The following is a 20776-nucleotide window of genomic DNA, read 5'->3' as shown; positions in this document are numbered from 1 at the left end:
TCACACACACACTCACACTGCCTTCTCATGGGATAGAGGCACCTCAGGTTCTGTGGGTCTGTGGGTGTTGTTCTGTTTCACTCACTACCGCATTGCCAACACCTTCAACAGGGACTGATACAGTCTCAATAAAATCTATTGAATGCCACTAAAAAACCTATCACTCTAAAATCTAATGCCTACTTAGAATACTGTGGTAGGCTGAATAATGGCCCCCAAAGGCATCCACGTCCTCCTAAACCCTGAGAACTGTGAATGTAACCTTGCATGGCAAAAGGGAACTGAGATGGGTAGAGTATCATGGATCGTCTAGGTGGACTCAGGGCTCACAACTTCACAACTCAGAAGTTACACCCCTCCCTGTAACAGGGAAGCAGAAATGCCAGAGTTAGGGTTCTGAAGATGCTATAGTGCTGGCTTAGAAGATGAAGGAAGGGGCACAGTCAAAGGATGCAGACTCCCTCTAGATGCTGGAAATGACAAGGAAGTATATTCTCCCCTCTGGTCTTCAGAAAGATGCAGCCTTGCCGACACTTTCATTTTAGTGAATGAGATGCATTTTGGACTTCTGACCCCCCAGGACTGTAAGATGACAAATTTGTGTTGTTTTAAGCCACTAAGTTCATCATAATTTGTTACAGCAGTCACAGGAGATTATACAGCTATTACCAAGAGTGTGGGCAAAAGATTAAGAATCTATCACCTTTAGATCTTTGCTGAAAGAATTTCCTAAGAATACATGATTTTCAGTACCAAAAAAATTAAACCTGAGACAAAGAATGGAATGAAAGAAACAATGGAAGTACAAGAGCTGACAGGGGCACAGGTGGTGAAATACTCCTTTGCTGCTGTTGGGCGGACGGGCTGGCCAGCATCCCCTGAAGCTGCCCTGGAGTACTTGGTCAAAGCAAGACTATACACACTCTGAATCCCAGCAGTTTCACTCCTGGACATGTGATCCTGAGAAATTCCCACCAGGCCGGAGCAGACACAGGGACTATGCCCTGGAGCATTGTTTGTGGTCATGGGAAGTGGGAAGCAATTTGATTGGCAGCGGCTGTAAATGTAATAGGTGGGTCACTACAGAATGCTAGATGCCCTTAGACACACAGGACCAGAAGTACACACAGTAATATGGACAAACCTTAAAATTAGAGTGCTGAGGAGAAAAACATAAGAGAAGGCGACAGCACAATAACATTTAAATAAATTAAAAGTAATGCAAAACACTATCTTAGGACATGCACAAAATAGGGGGAAGGGCTGGGATATTATAGGGGATAAATTATTTATAAGGAATAAATTAAAAGAGGGACCAGTGAATGTGACTGATGAATATAATTATCTTCTCTCTCTGCCCTGAGTGCCAAATTAGAACAAAAAAAGCCAGGCATGGTGGTACGCACCTGTAGTCCCAGCTACTCAGGCAGCTTGCTACGCAGGAGGATCACTTAGTCCAGAATTCAAGAGTTGAGTGCACTGTGATTACAACTGCCAATAGCCACTGCATTCCAGCCTGGACAACATAGCCAGATCCCACAACTACCTATCTCTCTATTGATATCTCTCTCTCTCTCTCTTTCTCAATCAATCAAAAAGAAAGTAAATGACGCAAGCCAGGAGCATGAGGGATTAGGCAGAGGGGGAAAGTGAGATGTTGGAGGGATTTGTCACTAGAGCTGTCAAACACAAAGAGTGTGCACAGAAGCAGGTTTCCAAAGTGCTAGGAAATTCCTCGAAAATGTGAGGCTAGGCAAGTATGAAACAGGTCAGCTATGCGGATGCTTCAATCTCAGGACAACTGTGGGAGCACAGACAAGAGTCAGCTGATGAAGTCATCTGTGAATATGGCTCACAGATGAGTGACAAGCAGGAAGGTAAGGTGGCACCAGAGTCCTGAGCAGGATCAGAAACATGTTTATTAGCCATAAAAGAAAGAGCCTGCTCCACTGATGATATGTAGCAGTGCTCACTGGGTAGTTGTAATGTCAGGCAATTAGGCTGTAATTCATAATTTCACTGTGTAATGGAGCTGGTTGAGATGAGATGATTTCCATACTATAGAAGGGTGAGAATCACTAGGTTGGGAAAGCGCTACTTAATGAGCTTCATGCAGTTAGTCCCTGTGTAGTTTTTAGAAAGTTGCCGTCTCGAAGTCCAGGGTTTGTAGATATTTTGCCGAGAACCACACCTCTTATTGGAGATTTTATATGATTCTTCTTAGAGCCCTCAAATAATCAGAACCTATTATTTATTTCTTCCTATAAACTGAATTTACATGGTGTTTTATTGTTAATGGCAATTTTGACTAGATGGAAACACAAGAGACCACAACATAGAAGGAAAAAAAATCCAACAGCGTTTCCATTTCTCGGTAAGTGTGATAAGTGTGCTATTTTCTCTTTTGTTCTATAACCCACTAAAGTACCTGGATATGATTATCAAAATAGTTGCATTGGAAAAGGCCAGCATTTTGGCAATCTTCATTTTCTTTTCTTCCGTTTTTTTTTTTTGTTTGTTTTGAGACAGAGTCTCGCACATCACCCGGGCTGGTGTGCAGTGGCGTGATCTCGGCTTGCTGCAACCTCCACCTCCCGGGTTCAAGTGATTTTCCTGCCTCAGCCTCCCAAGTAGCTAGGATTACAGGCGCCTGCCACCATGCCCGGCTAATTTTTTGTATTTTTAGTAGAGATGGGGTTTTACTATGTTGGCTAGGCTGGTCTTGAACTCCTGACCTCGTGATCCACCTGCCTCGGCCTCCCAAAGTGCTGAGATTACAGGCGTGAGCCACTGTTCTAGGCCAATCTTCCTAATTTCTTACCAGCTTTTTGACAAATTGAGTCAGCTTCTTTCATGACAGCCAAGAGCTAGCCTTTAAGCAGCCTGGCTTCCTCATAGGTCCACGGAGGCTGGGGTGAGTAAGCAAATACTTGTGCCCACAGCCAGAGTTGCCTCACAGTCTCCGTGGCTCAAGTGTGTGTAAGGCCCTCGTAAAGTAACTGGGAGCTGTGTCCATGGAAGCAGTGAAAGAACCAGGGTTCTGGGGATTCTCTGCCTTGGATTCCCCCTAAAACTCCCTCAGTCTACAGAGAGGAGGGGAACACATCACTGGACTCAGGTCAAGGTAAATGCACGCATACCACCAGCTTCCTCTTTTCTGCAACAAGCTCATTGTACCTTCACGTAGCATTAGAATGCCAGGAGAGTAGGTCTCTGAAAGCCTAAGGAATCTGGCCCCCACGCTGCTGTACCAGAGGATGTTTTACCTACTGCTGGTTTGCATGGGAGTGGGGCTAGGCTGAGGACAAGGGTGGACAGAAGGCTACAGGAAAGTGGTCTAACCAACAGAATAATGGCAACTGCCTCCCCTAATAAAGCCACCAGATCCCAAATTTTGGTACCTAGAGTTAACATCAATGTAGACTTGGGCAAGTTTGTTAAAGCTTTTGTGGGCCTCTGTTTTCCCATCTCTAGAAAGGGTATAATAATAGTACTTACCAGCTAGGATTCTGGCAACGATTAAACAAAATGCACAAAATCATCGCCCATCACAAGTAAGTGTTTGAAATATGTTCTGGGTTGGCGGAGCGTGGTGGCTCATGCCTGTAATCCCAGCACTTTGGGAGGCTGAGGCAGGCAGATCACGAGGTCAGGAGATCAAGGCCATCCTGGCTAACACGGTGGAACCCCATCTCTACTAAAAATACAAAAAATTAGCTGGGTGTAGTAGCAGGCAGCTGTAGTCCCAGCTAATCCGGAGGCTGAAGCAGGAGACTGGTGTGAACCCAGGAGGCACAGCTTGCAGTGAGCTGAGATCTGGCCACTGCACTCCAGCCTGGGTGACAGAGCAAGACTCCATCTCAAAAAAAAAAAAAAAAAAAAGGAAATATGTTCTGGCCTATTGTCATAATTTAGATTTTCAAAAATATTTATTTTTAGAGACAGGGTCTTGCTATGACCCAGGCTGGAGTACAGTGGTGTGATCATAGCTCACCGCAGACTTGATCACCTGGGCTCAAGCCATCTTCCCACCTCAGCCCCCTGAGTAACTGGGACTATGGGTGCACACCATCACACTTGGCTAATTAAAAAAAAAATTTTTTTTTTTTTTTTGGTAGATAAGAGGTCCTGCTATGTTATCCAGGCTGGTGGTTTAGGCTTTGAGTAAGTCCTGCTTTGCCTTTAGAAGTATCTGATTTTAGTCTGAGGAGGGGTCTAATGTGAGAGAGGTTCAGTCTGCAAATGTTCACAGAATGTCAATACTATCAATATTATTAACAGAGCCTTTCTTAAAAATAAGCCCTACTGAGCTTGCACTGGTAAGCAGCTCCCTGTGGAAGTGATTTCCTTCACAGGGTGAGCTGGGGGACTTGGAACCGTGCCAGGCAGTGCCTCCATGCCTTGGGAGCCCCGGGGTGCCTGCACCCTGGTGGACTCCACCCTCCCTCCTCTTCTAGCTCAGATGACCCTGGTGAAGGGACAGTACAGGGCAGGCTCCACAGAGCAGGCAGCTTCCCCAGGAGATGCTGGGCTCATCACTGCTACATGGTGGGCCCACGAGGAGCAGGCTGGGCATGAGGAGAAGGCAGAAAGCTTGCAGTTCTTTCTCTCAGTTCACCTGCAGAGAGGAAGTAGAGGACGCTTGGAGAAGCTCTTGGCCCATGTTCAGTGGGTGACCAGAGGACACTGCCTCCCCCTTCCCTGTCTCCAAGTGCTGACCATGATCATGATGTGGGGGAGTGTGCCGTGGTGCTACACCCCATTCACTGACTCTGGCTCATGGAAAGGCCTGGACAGACATCCTCTGAAAGAACTTCCCAATGATTCTGACACACACGTGTGGGGTCACCACAAGATGGATGAGTGAAACTGCCTGTTTCTCTGGAACTCTGATTCATGGCCAAGCCTGGCTGGTGTCATGGTCAAAGCATGTAAATCAGCTGCATCAGAAACTTGTACTGTTAAACCAACATCTACATGCTCCTCCAAGTTCCTAAGCCCCTTTATGGTTAGGTAAAGCCATTTGCCTAGTTCTGGTCAACAGGCAGGGTGCAGAAGCATTTAAATGCTGTGGTGGGAGCTTTCGAGTGGGCTCTTAGGTGGTAGATGGCCAACAGTCTGAGTTTCTGAGTGAATGTATGGATCAAAGACGTGCACCTGTCCCCTAACCTGCATTGAACATATGGTACGGGCAAGAAACAATGTGCCATGCCACTGAGATTTGGGAAGTGAGCCTGTTATTGCTGAAAAACCCAGCCTCATACTGACTACTACATAAGTCACACAAAAGAAGAACCACCAGAGCCTCCCATTTGGAAGGAGCACACTGAAGCCAGACCCGGCTCCTCTTGGCTCCCTCCCATGCAGCTAGATGAGAGCTGGGGAGAGCTGCGAGGAGCAGTGTTGAGACAGGGCTTGTTTTCACAGAACTTTTATGAATTTAAACTCAGCTAATATTGGCATCCTCTTCCTTATCCTGTAAAGAAATTCCTATGAAGAAATGGAACAAATAAGAAATGAACAAAGTTCAATAAAGGACAAAAAAGAAGACTCAGTTTATATGTGAATACCAAACCATTAAAAGCTGTGAGATACAGATCATTCTCTATGATCCATACTTTTTTGTTTTTGCTTAATTTGGAAATTAAAGAGGACAAAGAAGAAAAAAGCAATCACATACTTCCACTGCCCAGATTTAACCTGTTACTATTTTAGCATATTAGTGTCCTTTCTATTTCTATGTATATACTTCTGCATATGAAAAATTATACAATGATATGAATACATTCATTTACAAAATAAATTAGAATATTATAGAGAAGTTTAAGGTCCCTTTGAGGCCAATACAACATCTTATCATTATGATGTTGGTTTATATTTTTCTGGTCTATTTTCAATATTTTTATATACACACATATGAATATCTATGAAATGGAAATTTATACAGTTAGAAATTCATAATAAAGCACTATTTTGCAGTCTGCATTTTCTCTATATAGCCCTGTGGTCGAGAAAAGCAACACTGAGGGGAGGTAGAGTGGGACCAGCTCAGATGGGACCATGGCCAAACGAGGCTAAAAGAGATGTGAGGGAAAACACAGATGACTATTTAACCTCTATAAGATCACAACAGTTACACTTCCAGGCTAGTCTCAAACTCCTGGGCTCAAGTAATCCTCCTGCCTCGGCCTCCCAGAGTGCTAGAAATATAAATGTGAGCCACTGCACCTGGCTAAGGGTGACTTGTATTTGGTTCAAAATAGCATGTCTACTTGTCTCTTGAATTTACTGTGGCAATGAAGCCAGAAGCCAGACTCCCAGGATGACAGAAGCCCGGGAGAGACAGATGGAATTCACTCCCAGACACGCAGAAAATACCCAGGTAGAGCACAGTGTGTAAGGAAGAAATTGTTCACACCTTATGACATGAACATGCAGAAGAATTTTGTAATTCTGAAGAATTCCTACAAAATCTCAGAAGGAACTTATGTGGCTGATTTGTGTTCAAGTCTATGATTCAGTGGGACACAGTTTCATGTGCCTGTGGTCACATCAAGTTTGCTTTGCCAAACGCAGTGCAGAAAGCACTGATTATTTTTGCCACATCGTGGTTGACTTAAACAAAGTAGCTAAAAAAATGGGAACAATGTGGAGAAAGTGGTTCCTGCCATCACGTGACTCTCTGGGGAGCTCTCAGGGCACTCTCTGTGTTTACCTGTCCCCACCACTTGACATATACCTTTGCAATGATCTGTTTACTTGCCTGTCTCCCCAACATCCTTGAAGCCAGAGACTGTGTCCTGTTCATCATTGTAACCCCTCTGCCTGGCACAGAGATGACCAACCATGTTTATGAAATGAATGAATGAATGAAGAATAAAGTATTTCCTTTCTAGAGTAATTCTCCCTTGCCTACTTTAAGCCCACTTCTTTATGTGTGAGGAAATACATGGCTACAGTACAGAGCAAACAGAAATAAATGATTGCCTCATTCAATAATGAACTAGGACCAATAATAGAATTGCCTGTTGTTCCTTAGTTACTGCTCTGCCACTAGCCCAATTTGTTAACTGACTACATTAAAGATCTAATTTAATTAAATCTTGAACAAAGCTCAGAAGATCTACAGAGAGCACTTTGCTTAATTACAGGCAGGGTTCAAGCACCAATCCTATTGATCTGGTCAGCTAAAATTCTATACAATGAATGTGGCCAAAGGAGAAAAGAAAGTGGTCCCAGTTGCTCGTCAGGGAACTTTGATGAACTGTGGATTTAGAGCTGCTCTAAAGACAGCAAAGGCAAACCAGCCTTGTACTCTGTACTGTCACAGGGATAAACAGAAAATGGCACTTCAGTTGCTCTGCAGAGCTACACATCGTGAAGAACAGAAGACAATGACAACCACAAAGGACAGATCCCTCCTGAGGGAAATAAAGCACACTAGGTGGGTGGATGGGTGACGGCTGGAAGAAGACTTTCGGCACTTAAAGTCTAGTAAACAGGCATTCAAATGCATCTAGTACACTTTTTGAGATCCACACTCATCTTGAAATAAAAAAAAATAAATCCAATTCATGGTATGTATATAAATTCCTGAGAGTATCTCTAGTTGAGGAAGAATTAAAAGTTAACATTATTTGAAGGTAACTGAAATAAAAACTATATAAAACCACACTAGTTGCACAAACTTATAAAAGGTAACAGATGTGACTGGAAGAAAGATTTTGACTAAAATGTGTCTATGTGTACAGGCCTGTACGTGTGTGTGTAATTATCCAATGTCCGTGTTAGAGTTCTTCAAACATCTAAGGATTCCTATTTAAAAAAATGACTGAATGCCGGAGACTCACAGGGACTTGGCAGGTCAGGCTATGCATGACCCAGGTAGTCTGGCCCCACAGCCCTGGTACCTAGTGTAGTGCCTCCGCACTGTGCTATTCTTAATACTGACCTCCAGAGTTGGAGAAAACAATGGCAAGTGGGGAAGAGGACTTTTTACTTTTTGCTAGTCAATCAAGGGCTGGCAAATGAGAGAAGAAAATTCATTCTGAACCACAATATGTAATTACACTGAAGACCAACAATTTCCCTCACAAAACATACACCATCAGAATGCACACACTAAGAGTAAGTACATACCTAATTAGGGCATCAATCATAATCATCAGGGAGTGTGACCCAGGAAATTACAGGTGGCGTGAGCTTTAGTGCTAAGCAAATTTCGTCATGTTGCCCAGATAAAGCCTTTGCTGACTGGGATGATTTACACCTGCTGATGCAAGGATGGAGACTGGCATCTGATATAGCTGCATACTGAAAATATGCTTATGCACGTGAGTTAAGACAAAATGATGTTCAGATATGAGAGGCAGTAGTGCCAGCCTTTTAATTATGACATTAGCACAAATGAAGAAGAGTTGATAACATTTAAAAATAGTAATTTCTTCCATATTTTTCAAATGAGGAAGAGTTGATAACATACAAAAATAGTAATTTCTTCCATATTTTTATATAATGGCAAGTAAGAATACTTACAAATGGGTTAAAAACAAAACGACGTACACATCCTGAGCTTGTTGAAGGATAGAAGAGCAAGTTATTTACAAGGTCTTTTTTATGGCTAAGGGAGCAAGAGCAATGGTGAAGGATGATGAGACCCACTAGATGTATTTTTCCCTTCTTTCTTTCTTTTTTTTTTTTTTTTTGAGACGGAGTATCCCTCTGTCGCCCAGGCTGGAGTGCAGTGGCACGATCTTGGCTCACTGTGACCTCCACCTCCCGGGTTCAAGCGATTCTCCTGCCTCAGCCTCTCAAGTAGCTGGGACTACAGGCACACAGTACCACGCCCGGCTAATTTTTGCATTTCTAGTGGAGACGGGGGTTTCATCATATTGGCCAGGCTGGTCTCGAGCTCCTGACCTTGTGATCTGCTTGCCTTGGCCTCCCAAAGTGCTGGGATTACAGGCGTGAGCCACTGCACCCAGCCAGTATTTTTCCCCTTCTAAGTCAACTTTATCTGTGTACAAAAGTAGCAGTCAGAGCACAACCAGAAAACAAGCTTCTAATATTGCCAAGACAGAGAAAGAGAGTCAAGTAAGTCTAGTAATTCAAAGTGAAGTTCAGAGGGAAGCGTCTGAGGAATTCATTGCTTCACCCCCACCCATCCAATCAAACTCACAGCCAAACACAGAAGTGCTTGTGGGTTCCTGGGATTAAAAACTTCATCTTGGAAAAACTAGAGGTTTTAACAATTCTGCCGAACATTTCTATCCTGAAACATCACCTCCTTCAGTAATGGATACATGTCCTATACAAAATGGTACTCAAACTAGGTCAAGCCCTAGGGTGAAGAGCAGGAGTCACACGTACACATCTGTAAACACAGAGACACACACATAATATGCACGCTTAAAGAGATGCACATACACACAGACATACATGCACACAATGTATTTTAACTTCAGTAGGTCTGCACCAGGAGAGATGACATTCTACACTAGATTCAGTATAAGTAAATGAGAGCAGGTGCTATAAAGCTAAATAAAATTTTATAGAAAAAAATTAAAAGGGGCAAATTCCGTATTTTTTTCAAATTCTAAAGACTATTAGTTTATCTTAAAGAACATTTTAATTGAGCTTAGAAAAGACGTGTTTACCCTGGAAAGTTTAAAATCACTGCCCCGATGTAATTTTATCAACCAGTCAGATTTAAGATTCCAGAGAAAAGTGTGTTTTTTTTTTACATCTTACCTCTACACTTTAGCAATTTCAAACTACTTTCAAGAATGACTTCATAACAAGAAAGACATTCCCAAGATTCCCAAGATTACAAATGCCACAAAAATTCTCACGGTGCCTTTGGTGCTACACACCAGCCTCTCTCAGCCCCATGCCCGGGAAGGGCCTGGCCATTATGGATGCAGCACGCTCACCCTCCTCCGGAGTCGGTCCCGCTCTTCCCGGATGGCATTCATGGTGGCCTTGGTCCGGTTCAGTTCTTCCTCTTTGCTGCACAGCATGGCGGTCAGGCTCTCATTCTCTTCCCTCAGCCCAGCCAGCTCCTTCTCCCACCGAGACCTCTCTTCAGCCAGGTTGGGATACAGGTCCCGGCCAAGCACCCCCTCAATCTCCTCAACTGTCTGTAAAACACAGCCCCAAAGAAAAGTCAAGTAAGTTACCTTGGAGAAAGGGGATGGGAAGAAAATAGGCTGAACAGGAATAAACGTCCACAGAGGAGTGTGTTCTAGAACCACTTTGTTAAAAACAGTGATCATGACTAGGGATACCCCAAAGTTATCCTGTTCCCAATTTCAGATGAGGCTCCGTCACTTGCCTGGGGTACAGTTTGTGTTACCCAGCAACCTTCAGAGTAAGAAAAACAGTGAGTCCTCTCCTGGCAGCTGAGTCTGTCTGTGGTGCTAGCTGACACATCCACACAATGCTTATTTCCTTCACTTGAGTTCTAGAGTTGGTGGATACACACAACCAGGCAGAAGGCCATTTAGTGATCCTGGTAATGTGAGGACAAACATGAGGTTGTAAACTGCATACAAAATCTAACTTGAAGCTTCCTAAATTATAGGCCTCCCACGTGCCAACTGAGCGATAAGATAGGTCACATTACCATTTCCAGCTTTTAGTGCCACATCCAAATTCAGATGGTGCAAATGAGGTTCAGTCTCAATATGTGAAAGGCAAAAATAAACCTCATTGACACAGAAAAGAGGAAGCTCATTGTGGAGATTTCTAAGACAGCAGGGATTAAATTAATTAATAACACAGCTTCAAAATGTAAAGGAAAATCTTAGTAGCACATACAGAGCTTTAAAACATTCATTTAAAAACATTTAAAGGAGAAGAAACATGCATAATATTAGGGAAAAAAGGAAGAAGTCATTCTGCTTCACATTTACTGTCCTTTGAAAAAGGAAGCACAAGCCAGTGGATAATGAAACAAGAGGGAGAATTACTATGCAGAATACTATATGAAGAGACGGGATAAGAAACAGAAGGCTGGCTGGGTGTGGTGGCTCACATCTGTAATCCCAGCACTTTGGGAGGCCCAGGCGGGTGGATCACCTGAGGTCAGGAGTTCAAGACCAGCCTGACCAACACGGTGAAACCCCGTCTCGACTAAAAATACAAAAATTAGCCGGGTGTGGTGGCGTGCACCTGTAATCCCAGCTACTCGGGAGGCTGAGGCAGGGAGAATCACTTGAACCTGGGAGGTGGAGGTTGTGGTGAGCGGAGATCACGCCACTGCACTCCAACCTGGGCGACAGAGTGAGACTCCATCTCCAAAGAAAAAAAAAAAAAAGAAAGAGAAGAGAAGAGAAGAGAAGAGAAGAGAACAGAAGAGAAGAGAAGAGAAGAGAATGCCTCAAATACTAAAAAACATAAGGGCACATCACTCTTAGATGCTCACGTTGGTTCTCAAATCTTGCTGCCCCTTTCCCCATGTGCTGCTTTGTCCTTCCTTTAAGTCTGGAGACTCTCATCCTACTTGGCTCTGCTCCAGACCCTGTGGCTTTGTCCCTAGCTGGTTGGTAGAGGCCCTTGGCCTCCTCCTTCCCTCTCAACCCCGAAGCTGGGGCTAGACCCAAGTTGACATTAAAATCAAATATAGGGCCCAGGAGATTCCAGAGAAAGAAACACCAGCAATTGCTTCTCCCTGCCCTGAACCACATCAACTACATATTTGCAATTGAGATGAAGAAAGATGGAAAACCAGCAGTGTTACAAACATGCATCATGGTTTACCTTGTGACACCACAGTTCTTTTGTGCAATCCATGATTCCTACTGACAGAAACTTGGGCCTACATTTTCTCTTTATGGGCTCCTCCTAGACTTTTAAATTTGAATTGCTATGCCCAGGTAACTAACTTATGTCAAAGGAATATCAAGATACTCAAGACCTAGTATCAATAAGACTTGACTTTCCATCATTCACAATAAGTTTGTGCAGATGCAAAAAATTCCTCTCACCATCTCAAACAGCAAGAGGAATTGATGAATGGACTCCTGAAATTGTATTCTAGAGGCCTTAGAGCTTTTCCAAAACTTACAGCTTAAGAGTGCTCTATGATGAACCACACTAAAATGACATGGTTCAATACTAGCAGTTGAATTGTTTCCAAGTAAATTGTCTTTTTTACTGCAAAGCCAGTGAACCTGACTGCTGACATCATGACTTTTTCTGAAATAATTCAGCCCAACCAAAATTTCTAGGGTCCCCATTTCTACCCCGTGGCCCAATCTATTGTATGGCTCTCATGGAAACTTTCATCCCTAGTAAGTAATTAAGAAAACTGTGCTTCAAGAGAAGGATTGGACCATTTCCCTTTCAGAACCTCAAAGGGCCTCACAGACGGCGAGGAAGGTCTACCTTAATCGCCAAGTCGCAGTGCTCGCTGGCCGTGGTGAGCTGCTCAATGTGCCTGTCTACCTCGGCCACGGAGAGGCTACAGCTGCTCTTCTTTCTGCCGCAGACGACATTCTCCAGCCCCGTCAGCACCCTCTGCAGTTCTGAGTTCAGGTCACTGCAGTTGTCTGTGAGTGAACGAAGACAAAATGTGTTACACAGAGCAACAAATGCTCTCTGTTTTGCTTACCATGAGGGATCCACTCAGGTAATGGGATGGCAATGGAGCTTGACATTTCAAAGCTCATGCCAGCCTGCCTAACCTCACAGGCACTGCCTCTGAGGCTTGGAGCCAGTGCAAAGCTCTTTTTATTAAGCAGTTTCAGATGATGGTCATTTTCTGAATTCTCTTGTCTTTCACTCAAAGCAGCCACATCTTGAGTTTCTTTAGTAAGAACAAAGAAACGCCCAGAAGAGGGTGTTGGCACTTCCAGAGGCTCTGGTCAACCTGTCTGCTCAGTCATTCAGACAAGCACTAACTGCGGAAAGATCCCGTAACTTTACTAAATGTAACAAAAAGTCTCAGAATGAGCAGAGATGCTATGTATTTTGAAAAATAGAAACTGTGTAAGAGATAGTCCTCGCCCTCAATGAGCCTAAAACCAAGACTTTTCCATGACAGAACCAATCAATATGCTCCACCGCTGCAATTTAATCCATGTTCTTTCATCGGGGGAAAAATAAACTGTTCTAACAAATTCCTTATTGTTCTCCAATAAGGCAACCAATTCTAATCATTTGATTTTGACTTAAAAACTTGGGTTGCTTTGAACTGCTGGACATCCAGGGCCTGGTCAGAGAAGTAAAAAAATAATTATAATGTGACCCAGATGTATCTCAGAAGACAATTTTGTTGGGAAAAAAAACTCCCCTTAAAGTCAAATACAAATTTTGTAACCAGCTATTCTGGATTCTGTCTATCGCCATGCTATTCAATTATTGTTGCAGGGCAGATGCTGACTGATTATATGTAATCTTTCAGAGTATATTCTTCCCCTACATCCAGCCTGACCCTGCAGGAAAGTTGCTTGGTGTCTTCCATTTTCTTCTTCTCTGCTGCATGCTTCTCACCACAGGTTCCATGGACTAAAATGGTCGACTGCTTTTGGGACTTACCTTTGGAAGGCTTCAAGAAAACTCTTGGCACAACAGGAACAGGACTTCTCAGAATGTTTTAGTCAACCTCATCTGGTTGCCTCTATCTGTAAATTACCTAAATCTAGAGAGATCAGCCTAAGGCTTTCACTCCAACCAGTACACACAACTATTCCACCTACTTCTCAAACCTGTTCCTCCCTGATCTCTCCCATTTCCATGAAAAGCACACCTCTATCCACCCAGTTACTCAGGTGAGCTCTGAGGCAACCTTCCATGCCTTTGCCTGACATACTAAATCCAATTCATCTTGTGACCACAACCTTCAAAACTTATCCTCAAACTGACCTCTTATTACCATCTCTACTGACACGATCCTGCTTTAAGTCATCATCATCTCTCAACTGGACTACTGTAACAATCTCCTACCTCCACTCTCCATGCAGTCACCAAAGTTAGCCTCCTAAAAGCGCAGATCAGAACAAGTTATTTTGCTAGCTCAAACTGTCTAATGGCTTCCCATCATCATTCATGTAAAGTCCCAACTCCTTACCAGAGTCTGTAAAACTCTGCATGATCAAGACTGATGTGCTCAGTTCAGGCTGCACCATGTCCCTGGGGAGCTTTTATAAACTACAGATGCCCAGGCCCCACCCCAAACCAATCACAATCACAATCTCTGGGGGTGGGGCTTGCACAATGGCAACTTTAGGTTCCTCACTCTGGCTGCACTACCGTGCAGAGTGACAACCACTGATCTGATCTTGCCTCACCCGACCACCTTCCCCTGTTCACTATGCTCCATTCACACTCCTTCCCCTCATTCACTATGCTCCATTCACACTTCTTCCTTCCCCTGGAATATGCCAAACTCCTGTCTGCTCCACGGGTTCCTTTTCCTTTGCTGTTTCCTTTGTCTGGGCTGATTTTTTAAAATTTTAATTAAAAAAAAAAAAAACACCTCCTTTTTAGAGACAGGGTCTTGCTCTGTTGCACAGGCTGGAGTGCAGGGGTACAATCCTAGCTTGCTAAAGCTTTAAACTCTTAGGCTCAACCTACCCTCCCACCTCGGCCTCCCAAGTAGCTGGGACTACAGGTACACATCACCACAACCAGCTCGTGTTTTTATTTTTGTGCAGAGACAGGGTCTATGTTGCCCAAACTGGTCTCAAACTTTTGGCCTTAAGCGATCCTCCTGATACAGGCTTCCAAAGTCCTGAGATTATAGGCATGAGCCACCATGCCTGGCCAACCAAATTTCTACATATTGTTCAGCTCTCAGCTCAAATGCTACCTCCCAACAAGCTCTTCCCTATCTAAAGCATGGAGTTTCACCTCCTCCCTTGCCCAGTCCCTATCTTCTTATCCTATTTTTTTCATGGCAATTATTGCTATCTGATTTGACTTATGTGTTTGTTTTCTCTCCTCTACTAAAACATAAGCTCCAGGAAAGAAGGGACTTTGATCTTCCTCACCATTGTATTTTCAACACAGAATAGGGTAGGCAGTCAAATATTACTTTTTAAATGAGCAAAGAGAAACACCACATCACCATTTATTTAATAAACAGGAAGGCTATAAACAGACTCTATAGCAGTGTGTTTTTCTTTTTCTTTTCTTTTTTATCTTTTTTTTTTTTTTGAGATGGAGTCTCACTCTGTCTCCCAGGCTGGAGTGCAGTGGTGCAATCTCAGCTCACTGCAAGCTCTGCCTCCTGGGTTCAAGCGATTCTCCTATCTCAGCCTCCCGAGTAGCTTGGAATACAGGTGTGTGCCACCACACCTAGCTAATTTTTATATTTTTAGTACAGATGGGGTTTCACCATGTTGGCCAGACTAGTCTCGAACTCCTGACCTCCATGGACCTGGACCTGAGCTGCTGAGAACTAGGATGCTTATCACTGCAGAGGCCCTCTGGAGATGGAGGCAGGTAGACACCACCCACTGGAGGCAGAGGACCCAAGTGAGGAGCAGAACTCCTCAGAGAACACACCAACCAGCCTCTGAATGACAATGTACCCTCTGGTGCAGGTCTGCTGGTATCCAGAGCTGGTGTGAATACGCTCTCCTGAGTTACGTGCATTAAGTGCTCATGAGCGAGATGTTCATGAAATATTCAGACATTCTGTGCTGATTTGCCTAGCACAGGTCCACCTGATGCAAGAATCACACTGGAAATGTCTGCTGAGGGGCTCTCACAGCAGGGCTGGAGGGGTGGCAACAGGCTGCTTATTGAGGGTGCTGGGTTACAGGGAGCAGGAAGAGGGGCGAGGCATGTGACCAGCATTTCTTTCTCATACTTAAATTGGGCAGTTGCCGAGCCCTGACTCAGGCCAGAAGCAGAGTGCAAAGATGGGTAAGAGATTAACCTTAACGGCGAGAGACTCCCAGATTTACAAGGCCACTGTCCCGTCTCTCTGCTGCCCACCACTACTGTAAGGAAAGTAACCACAGAGGCCAGGCGCAGTGGCTCACTCCTGTAATCCCAGTACTTTGGGAGGCCAAGGTGGGTAGATCACCTGAGATCAGAAGTTCAAGACTGGCCTGGCCAATATTGTGAAATCCCATCTCTACTAAAAATACAAAAATTAGCCAGGTATGGTAGCACACACCTGTAATCCCAGCTACTGGGAAGGTTGAGGCAGGACAATCGCTTGAACCCAGGAGGTGGAGGTTACAGTGAGCTGAGATTGTACTCCAGCCTGGGCAACAGAGCAAGACGCAACACTGTATCTCAAAAAAAGGGAGGAGAGGGGAGGGGAGGGGAGGGGAAAAGAAGAAAAGTGGCCAGGTGTGGTGGCTCATGCCTGTAATCCCAGCACTTTAGGAGGCCAAGGCAGGCAGATCACGAGGTCAGGAGTTCGAGACCAGCCTGACCAACATGGTGAAACCCTGTCTCTACTAAAAATACAAACATTAGCAGAGCACAGTGGTGCATGCCTGTAATCCCAGCTACTCAGGAGGCTGAGGCAGGAGAATTGTTTGAATTCGGGAGGTGGAGGTTGCAGTGAACTGAGATCAAGCCATTGTACTCCAGCCTGGGTGACAGAGGGAGACTCTGTCTTTAAAAAAAAAAAAAAGAAAGAAAGGGAAGTAACCATAGGTAACACAGTGCAGACACAAGACAGAGAGTTGGCAAGATGTGAGGTCATTTATGTTGATGCACAGACTCTAAAGAGTATCTGCCCTTCAAATCAAGGAGGGCTACACATGCTTTCTTTGGTCACAGGAAGCTGAATGTATAAAAACACAGGTGGGGTGATGAACCCTACAAACTCCAGTTTGTGCTGCAGAGCTCTGCACTGTGGTTTCACACAGGCCCATTAGTGACCAGTTAGCACTTGGCTGTCCATTGCTATTTTTCCCTGTTTGGAGCCTCATGGGAGGATGAGGAGACTGGGCCGCCTGGAGCAGGTATTCTGTGTCCCCTGTCAAGGTACTACCTCAAGGTACCAAGCACTCATCAGTACTCATCCCCAGCATCCACATGGCTCCAGACAGAACTGTCTTTCAGAGTCTGTGGCATAAGGTGCCACAGTAGGTCCTAAGTACGGGAGCAGAGTTGCTGAATCATATGGCAATTCTATGTTTAACAAAAACAATGAAAAGCAGTGACTCAAATAATTGTACCCCAACATTCATAGCGGCATTATTCACAGTAGCCAGAAGGTGGAAGTAGCCCAGGGGTACACTGACGGATGAAGGAACCAAACGTGGTCTCTCAATACAACGTAATGTTATTCAGCCTTAAAAAAGAAATAAAATTCTTTCACATGCTACAACATGAACCTTGAAAACATTATACTAATTAGAATAAATCAGACACAACATGACAAATATTTCCACTAATACGAGGTATCTAGAAGAGGCAACTGCAGAGACAGGAGATAAAGTTTACCAGGGGTGGGGGTGATGCAAGAATAGGGAGTTATTGCTTAATGGGTACAGAGTTTATGATGGCATGAAAATGTCCTGGAAATGGGTGGTGGTGATGGTCACATTAACTCTGTGAATGCCACTGAACTGTACACTTAGAAATGATTACCATGGTAAATTTCATGTTTATGTTACCACAATAAATATAATAAATGTATTTCAGTGAGTAAAATGAGGAGATATAAGCAAATAGGCATATATGAAATGGAAAACAGTAACCTTCAGGAATGGCAGTACATTCAGAAAAGATTTGAGGTATTGTAATTTAATTTAAAAAAATTTTTTCCCCTGTGGGTTGGAGAGCAGGAGAAGGAAGCAAGAGATATGGGAAGTCTAAGGACAAGGGGGAGTAACGTACTCTTTAGAAAAACCCTGGCCCCCACTGCCACGTAACTCCACGAAGGGCAGCTGAGGAAGGCCCACTGGCTTTCTCCCTCAGCCTCGCTGTAGTTTATTTTTTTATTTTAAAAATTATTATTATTATTTTTTTTTCCAGAGACAGGGTCTCATTACATTGCCCAGGCTAGTATCGAACTCCTGGGATTCAATCCTCCCACCTCAGCTTCCCAAGTGGCTGAGATTACAGGCGTGAGCCACCTGTGCTATGCTTTATACATCAAAGGGAACTGCTACTATGTCCAGGAGACAGAGAGGAGGCCTTTGGTAGCAAATACACATTCCTTTAAGTGTATTTGTACTGTGCCTCTTTCCAAAGAATTTGAGGTTGCTTATCACAAGCAGCCACAAATAAGGGGAAAACACGGTGACTGGATCAGGGAAAGGCTGCGAGCAAACGGAGGCTGACCCAGCTGAGGGCTGACTCCTCCAGCTAGGCTTGAGCTTCCTGGCAGCCTGAGCAAATATGAATTATCTCCTCACAGAAAGGAGGAAGCATTCTGGTTTCACAAGGGAGGCAAGGTGTTTTTGGCAACAGAGACTAGAAGGATTTGGGTACACGGTACTTCATACGTGGTGTGAAGTGATGTGACGCCAGTCTCCTTAGCCAGTTTCACACATATGCAGATTTCATATGGTTTCTTCTTATGTTAACCTTCAGTTAAAATTAAAGTTGCAGACCATTTAAAGTACAAGGTAAAGGGAACTCTGGGGAGCGCCAGGCTCACATAAACTTGGCACTCAGTCTTCAAAGTTGTCTGATAAGACTGAACAGGACCCAGAAGACTGGATGGAAGGGACCTCTCCCTTTGTCCAGCAGATGCAAACCAGTCATCTGCAGCCAAAGATGTGCTTGCATATGGGGTGGGATTATGGTGTCTGGCATGGCCTTTTTTAATTTTTTAAAACAGTTTTTGAGTAAATTGTCAACATTTTAAAAATTGCTAAAATTTATGGCTATTCTTGTAAAATGAGAAGATCTGACAATGCTGGGCCCAGCTTCTCAACCACAGCCATCTGCGGAGGGGCCAGCCGCAGACCCCCGGACTCAGCACGCCCAACCCACGGTGCTCCTCCGCTCTGCCCGCCTCCACCCGAGTCAGTGGCTCCTCCTGCCCTTTTCCTCTTTTCTAAATGCAGTTTTCCTCAGTTGGCCTCCTGATAAGAGCTCAAGAATACACAGCTCAGGTTATATTTTTCTAATGAGAACCAGAGCCTTAGGTTTTTATGTTGCTGTTTGGGGAAAGACCCACATACGGCAGGTCCTCAAATAACATTTTGTTCAACATCGTCTCATTATAACATAGATGAGGAGGGAAACACGGATTCCCAGCTGGGGCCACTGTCTGTGTGAAGGTTGCACATTGTCCCCTCCCCATGGCTGTGTGGTTTATCTTTGGGTATTCCAGTTTCCCCTACACCCCAAAGCTCAGCACGTTGGGTTCATTGGTGTGTCTAAATAGTCCCAGAGAGACAGAGACAGAGAGACAGAGAGACAGAGAGAACGAATGTGTGTGCCCTGCAATGGGATGACACCTGGCCAGGGTGGGTTCCCATCCAGTACCCTGAGCTCCCGGGATAGGCCTCAGCTACCTGCGACACTGACCTGGAATAAGGAGTTAAATAATTATCTCCCTTGTTTTTATTAATCTGCCCTGAATGTACATATAGCTCAAGTTTATTCCCACATTTAATATTAGAAGTGTTTTGGGTTTCTATTTAGAAATTCACTTATGTTTCTGTGACCACAAATACACTACGGGAACTTAACTCCTGATTATATCAATTAACCATAAATCTGGTATCGTTACACGTCATTTCATTTAAAGTTGCATTTTCCAGGAACCTATCAATGACACTGAGGATTTACTATACTTTGGAAATCTGGAAAGGAGGTAAGAGGACATTCATGGCTATGAAAACTAAGAACGCTAATGAGCCTTCTTGCTTAAACACACACCAGTGGGCAAAGCTGGTTTTCTTCTTTCTCACTTAGGATCAGCTATGCCTATGACCAGAGTTGACACCATTAACTATGGCAGAGTTGGTTCATTTTGAATCAGGTGTTAAAAGTTGCTTTTTTAAACTAACAAGCCCTGTAAAAATCCTAACTCAAATAAAAGTGCAGCTCCAACAACGAGATGTTACAAACACTCCCCTGGTCCACCTGATTCCAACCAAGCAGTCCCCTCTTTACCAGAATGACTTTGCTCCAAAGTATAGTTCCAGCTTCCAAAAGCACATGTTCCTGGGGATCGGTACTTGCTTCACACTAGTGGTTAGGTATCTGCCTAGTTTGGAAGCCTTCCATGCTGGGTCTTGATTAAGCTTTGCCTTTGATACGGCTTGGGTTTGTGCCCTTGCCCAAAAACCATCCTGAATTGTAATCGCCAGTGTTGGAGGAGGTGCTTGTTGGGAGGTTACTGGATCATGGAGGCAGACTTCTCCCTTGTTGTTCTCATGATAGTGAGTTCTCACGAGACCTGGTTGTTTAAAAGTGTGTAGCACCTCCCCTTTCTCTCTTTTTCCTCCTTCTCTGGCCATGTAAGATGTGCTTGCTTCCCCTTCACCTTCTGCCATAATTTTAAGTTTCCTGAGGCCTCCCCAGTCATGCTTCCTGTACAGCCTGTGGAACTGTGAATCAATTAAACCTCTTTTCTTTATAAATTACCCAATCTCAGGTAGTTCTTTATAGCAGTGTGAAAATGGACTAACACAGCCTTGAAATCTCATTTTCCAGGAAGCCTTCCCAGTCCTTTGGCACTCAGTCCTAAAAGCTGATGATTTCATTCATTCAACAGTGTGTTCCCAGAGACTCGCAGTGCTGGGCATGGAACGTGTGCTCTACAGACACTGGATGAGATTAACATGTAAAATAAATGGAAGACTTTTTATAAGCCAACTTTTTTAAGTCCCAAGTTTTTGTT

General features: G+C 44.1%; 1 protein-coding gene across 3 annotated transcripts in view; it reads right to left on the bottom strand.

Moving 5' to 3' along the window:
• MCC (MCC regulator of WNT signaling pathway) overlaps positions 1–20776 on the bottom strand; it is a 494592-nt gene that overhangs the window by 62673 nt on the left and 411143 nt on the right. For all 3 annotated transcript variants that reach the window (XM_033178900.1, XM_033178901.1, XM_033178902.1), the window contains 2 exons: positions 12388–12551; positions 9933–10139 (listed from right to left, as the gene is read on the bottom strand). In XM_033178900.1, coding sequence (XP_033034791.1) covers positions 9933–10139; positions 12388–12551 — 371 coding nt within the window. The remainder of the gene's footprint in view (positions 1–9932; positions 10140–12387; positions 12552–20776) is intronic.

Source organism: Trachypithecus francoisi, unplaced genomic scaffold (genome assembly GCF_009764315.1).
Source record: "Trachypithecus francoisi isolate TF-2019V2 unplaced genomic scaffold, Tfra_2.0 Lachesis_group2, whole genome shotgun sequence".
NCBI lineage: Eukaryota > Metazoa > Chordata > Mammalia > Primates > Cercopithecidae > Trachypithecus > Trachypithecus francoisi.
This window is presented reverse-complemented; position numbering and strand designations above follow the sequence as displayed.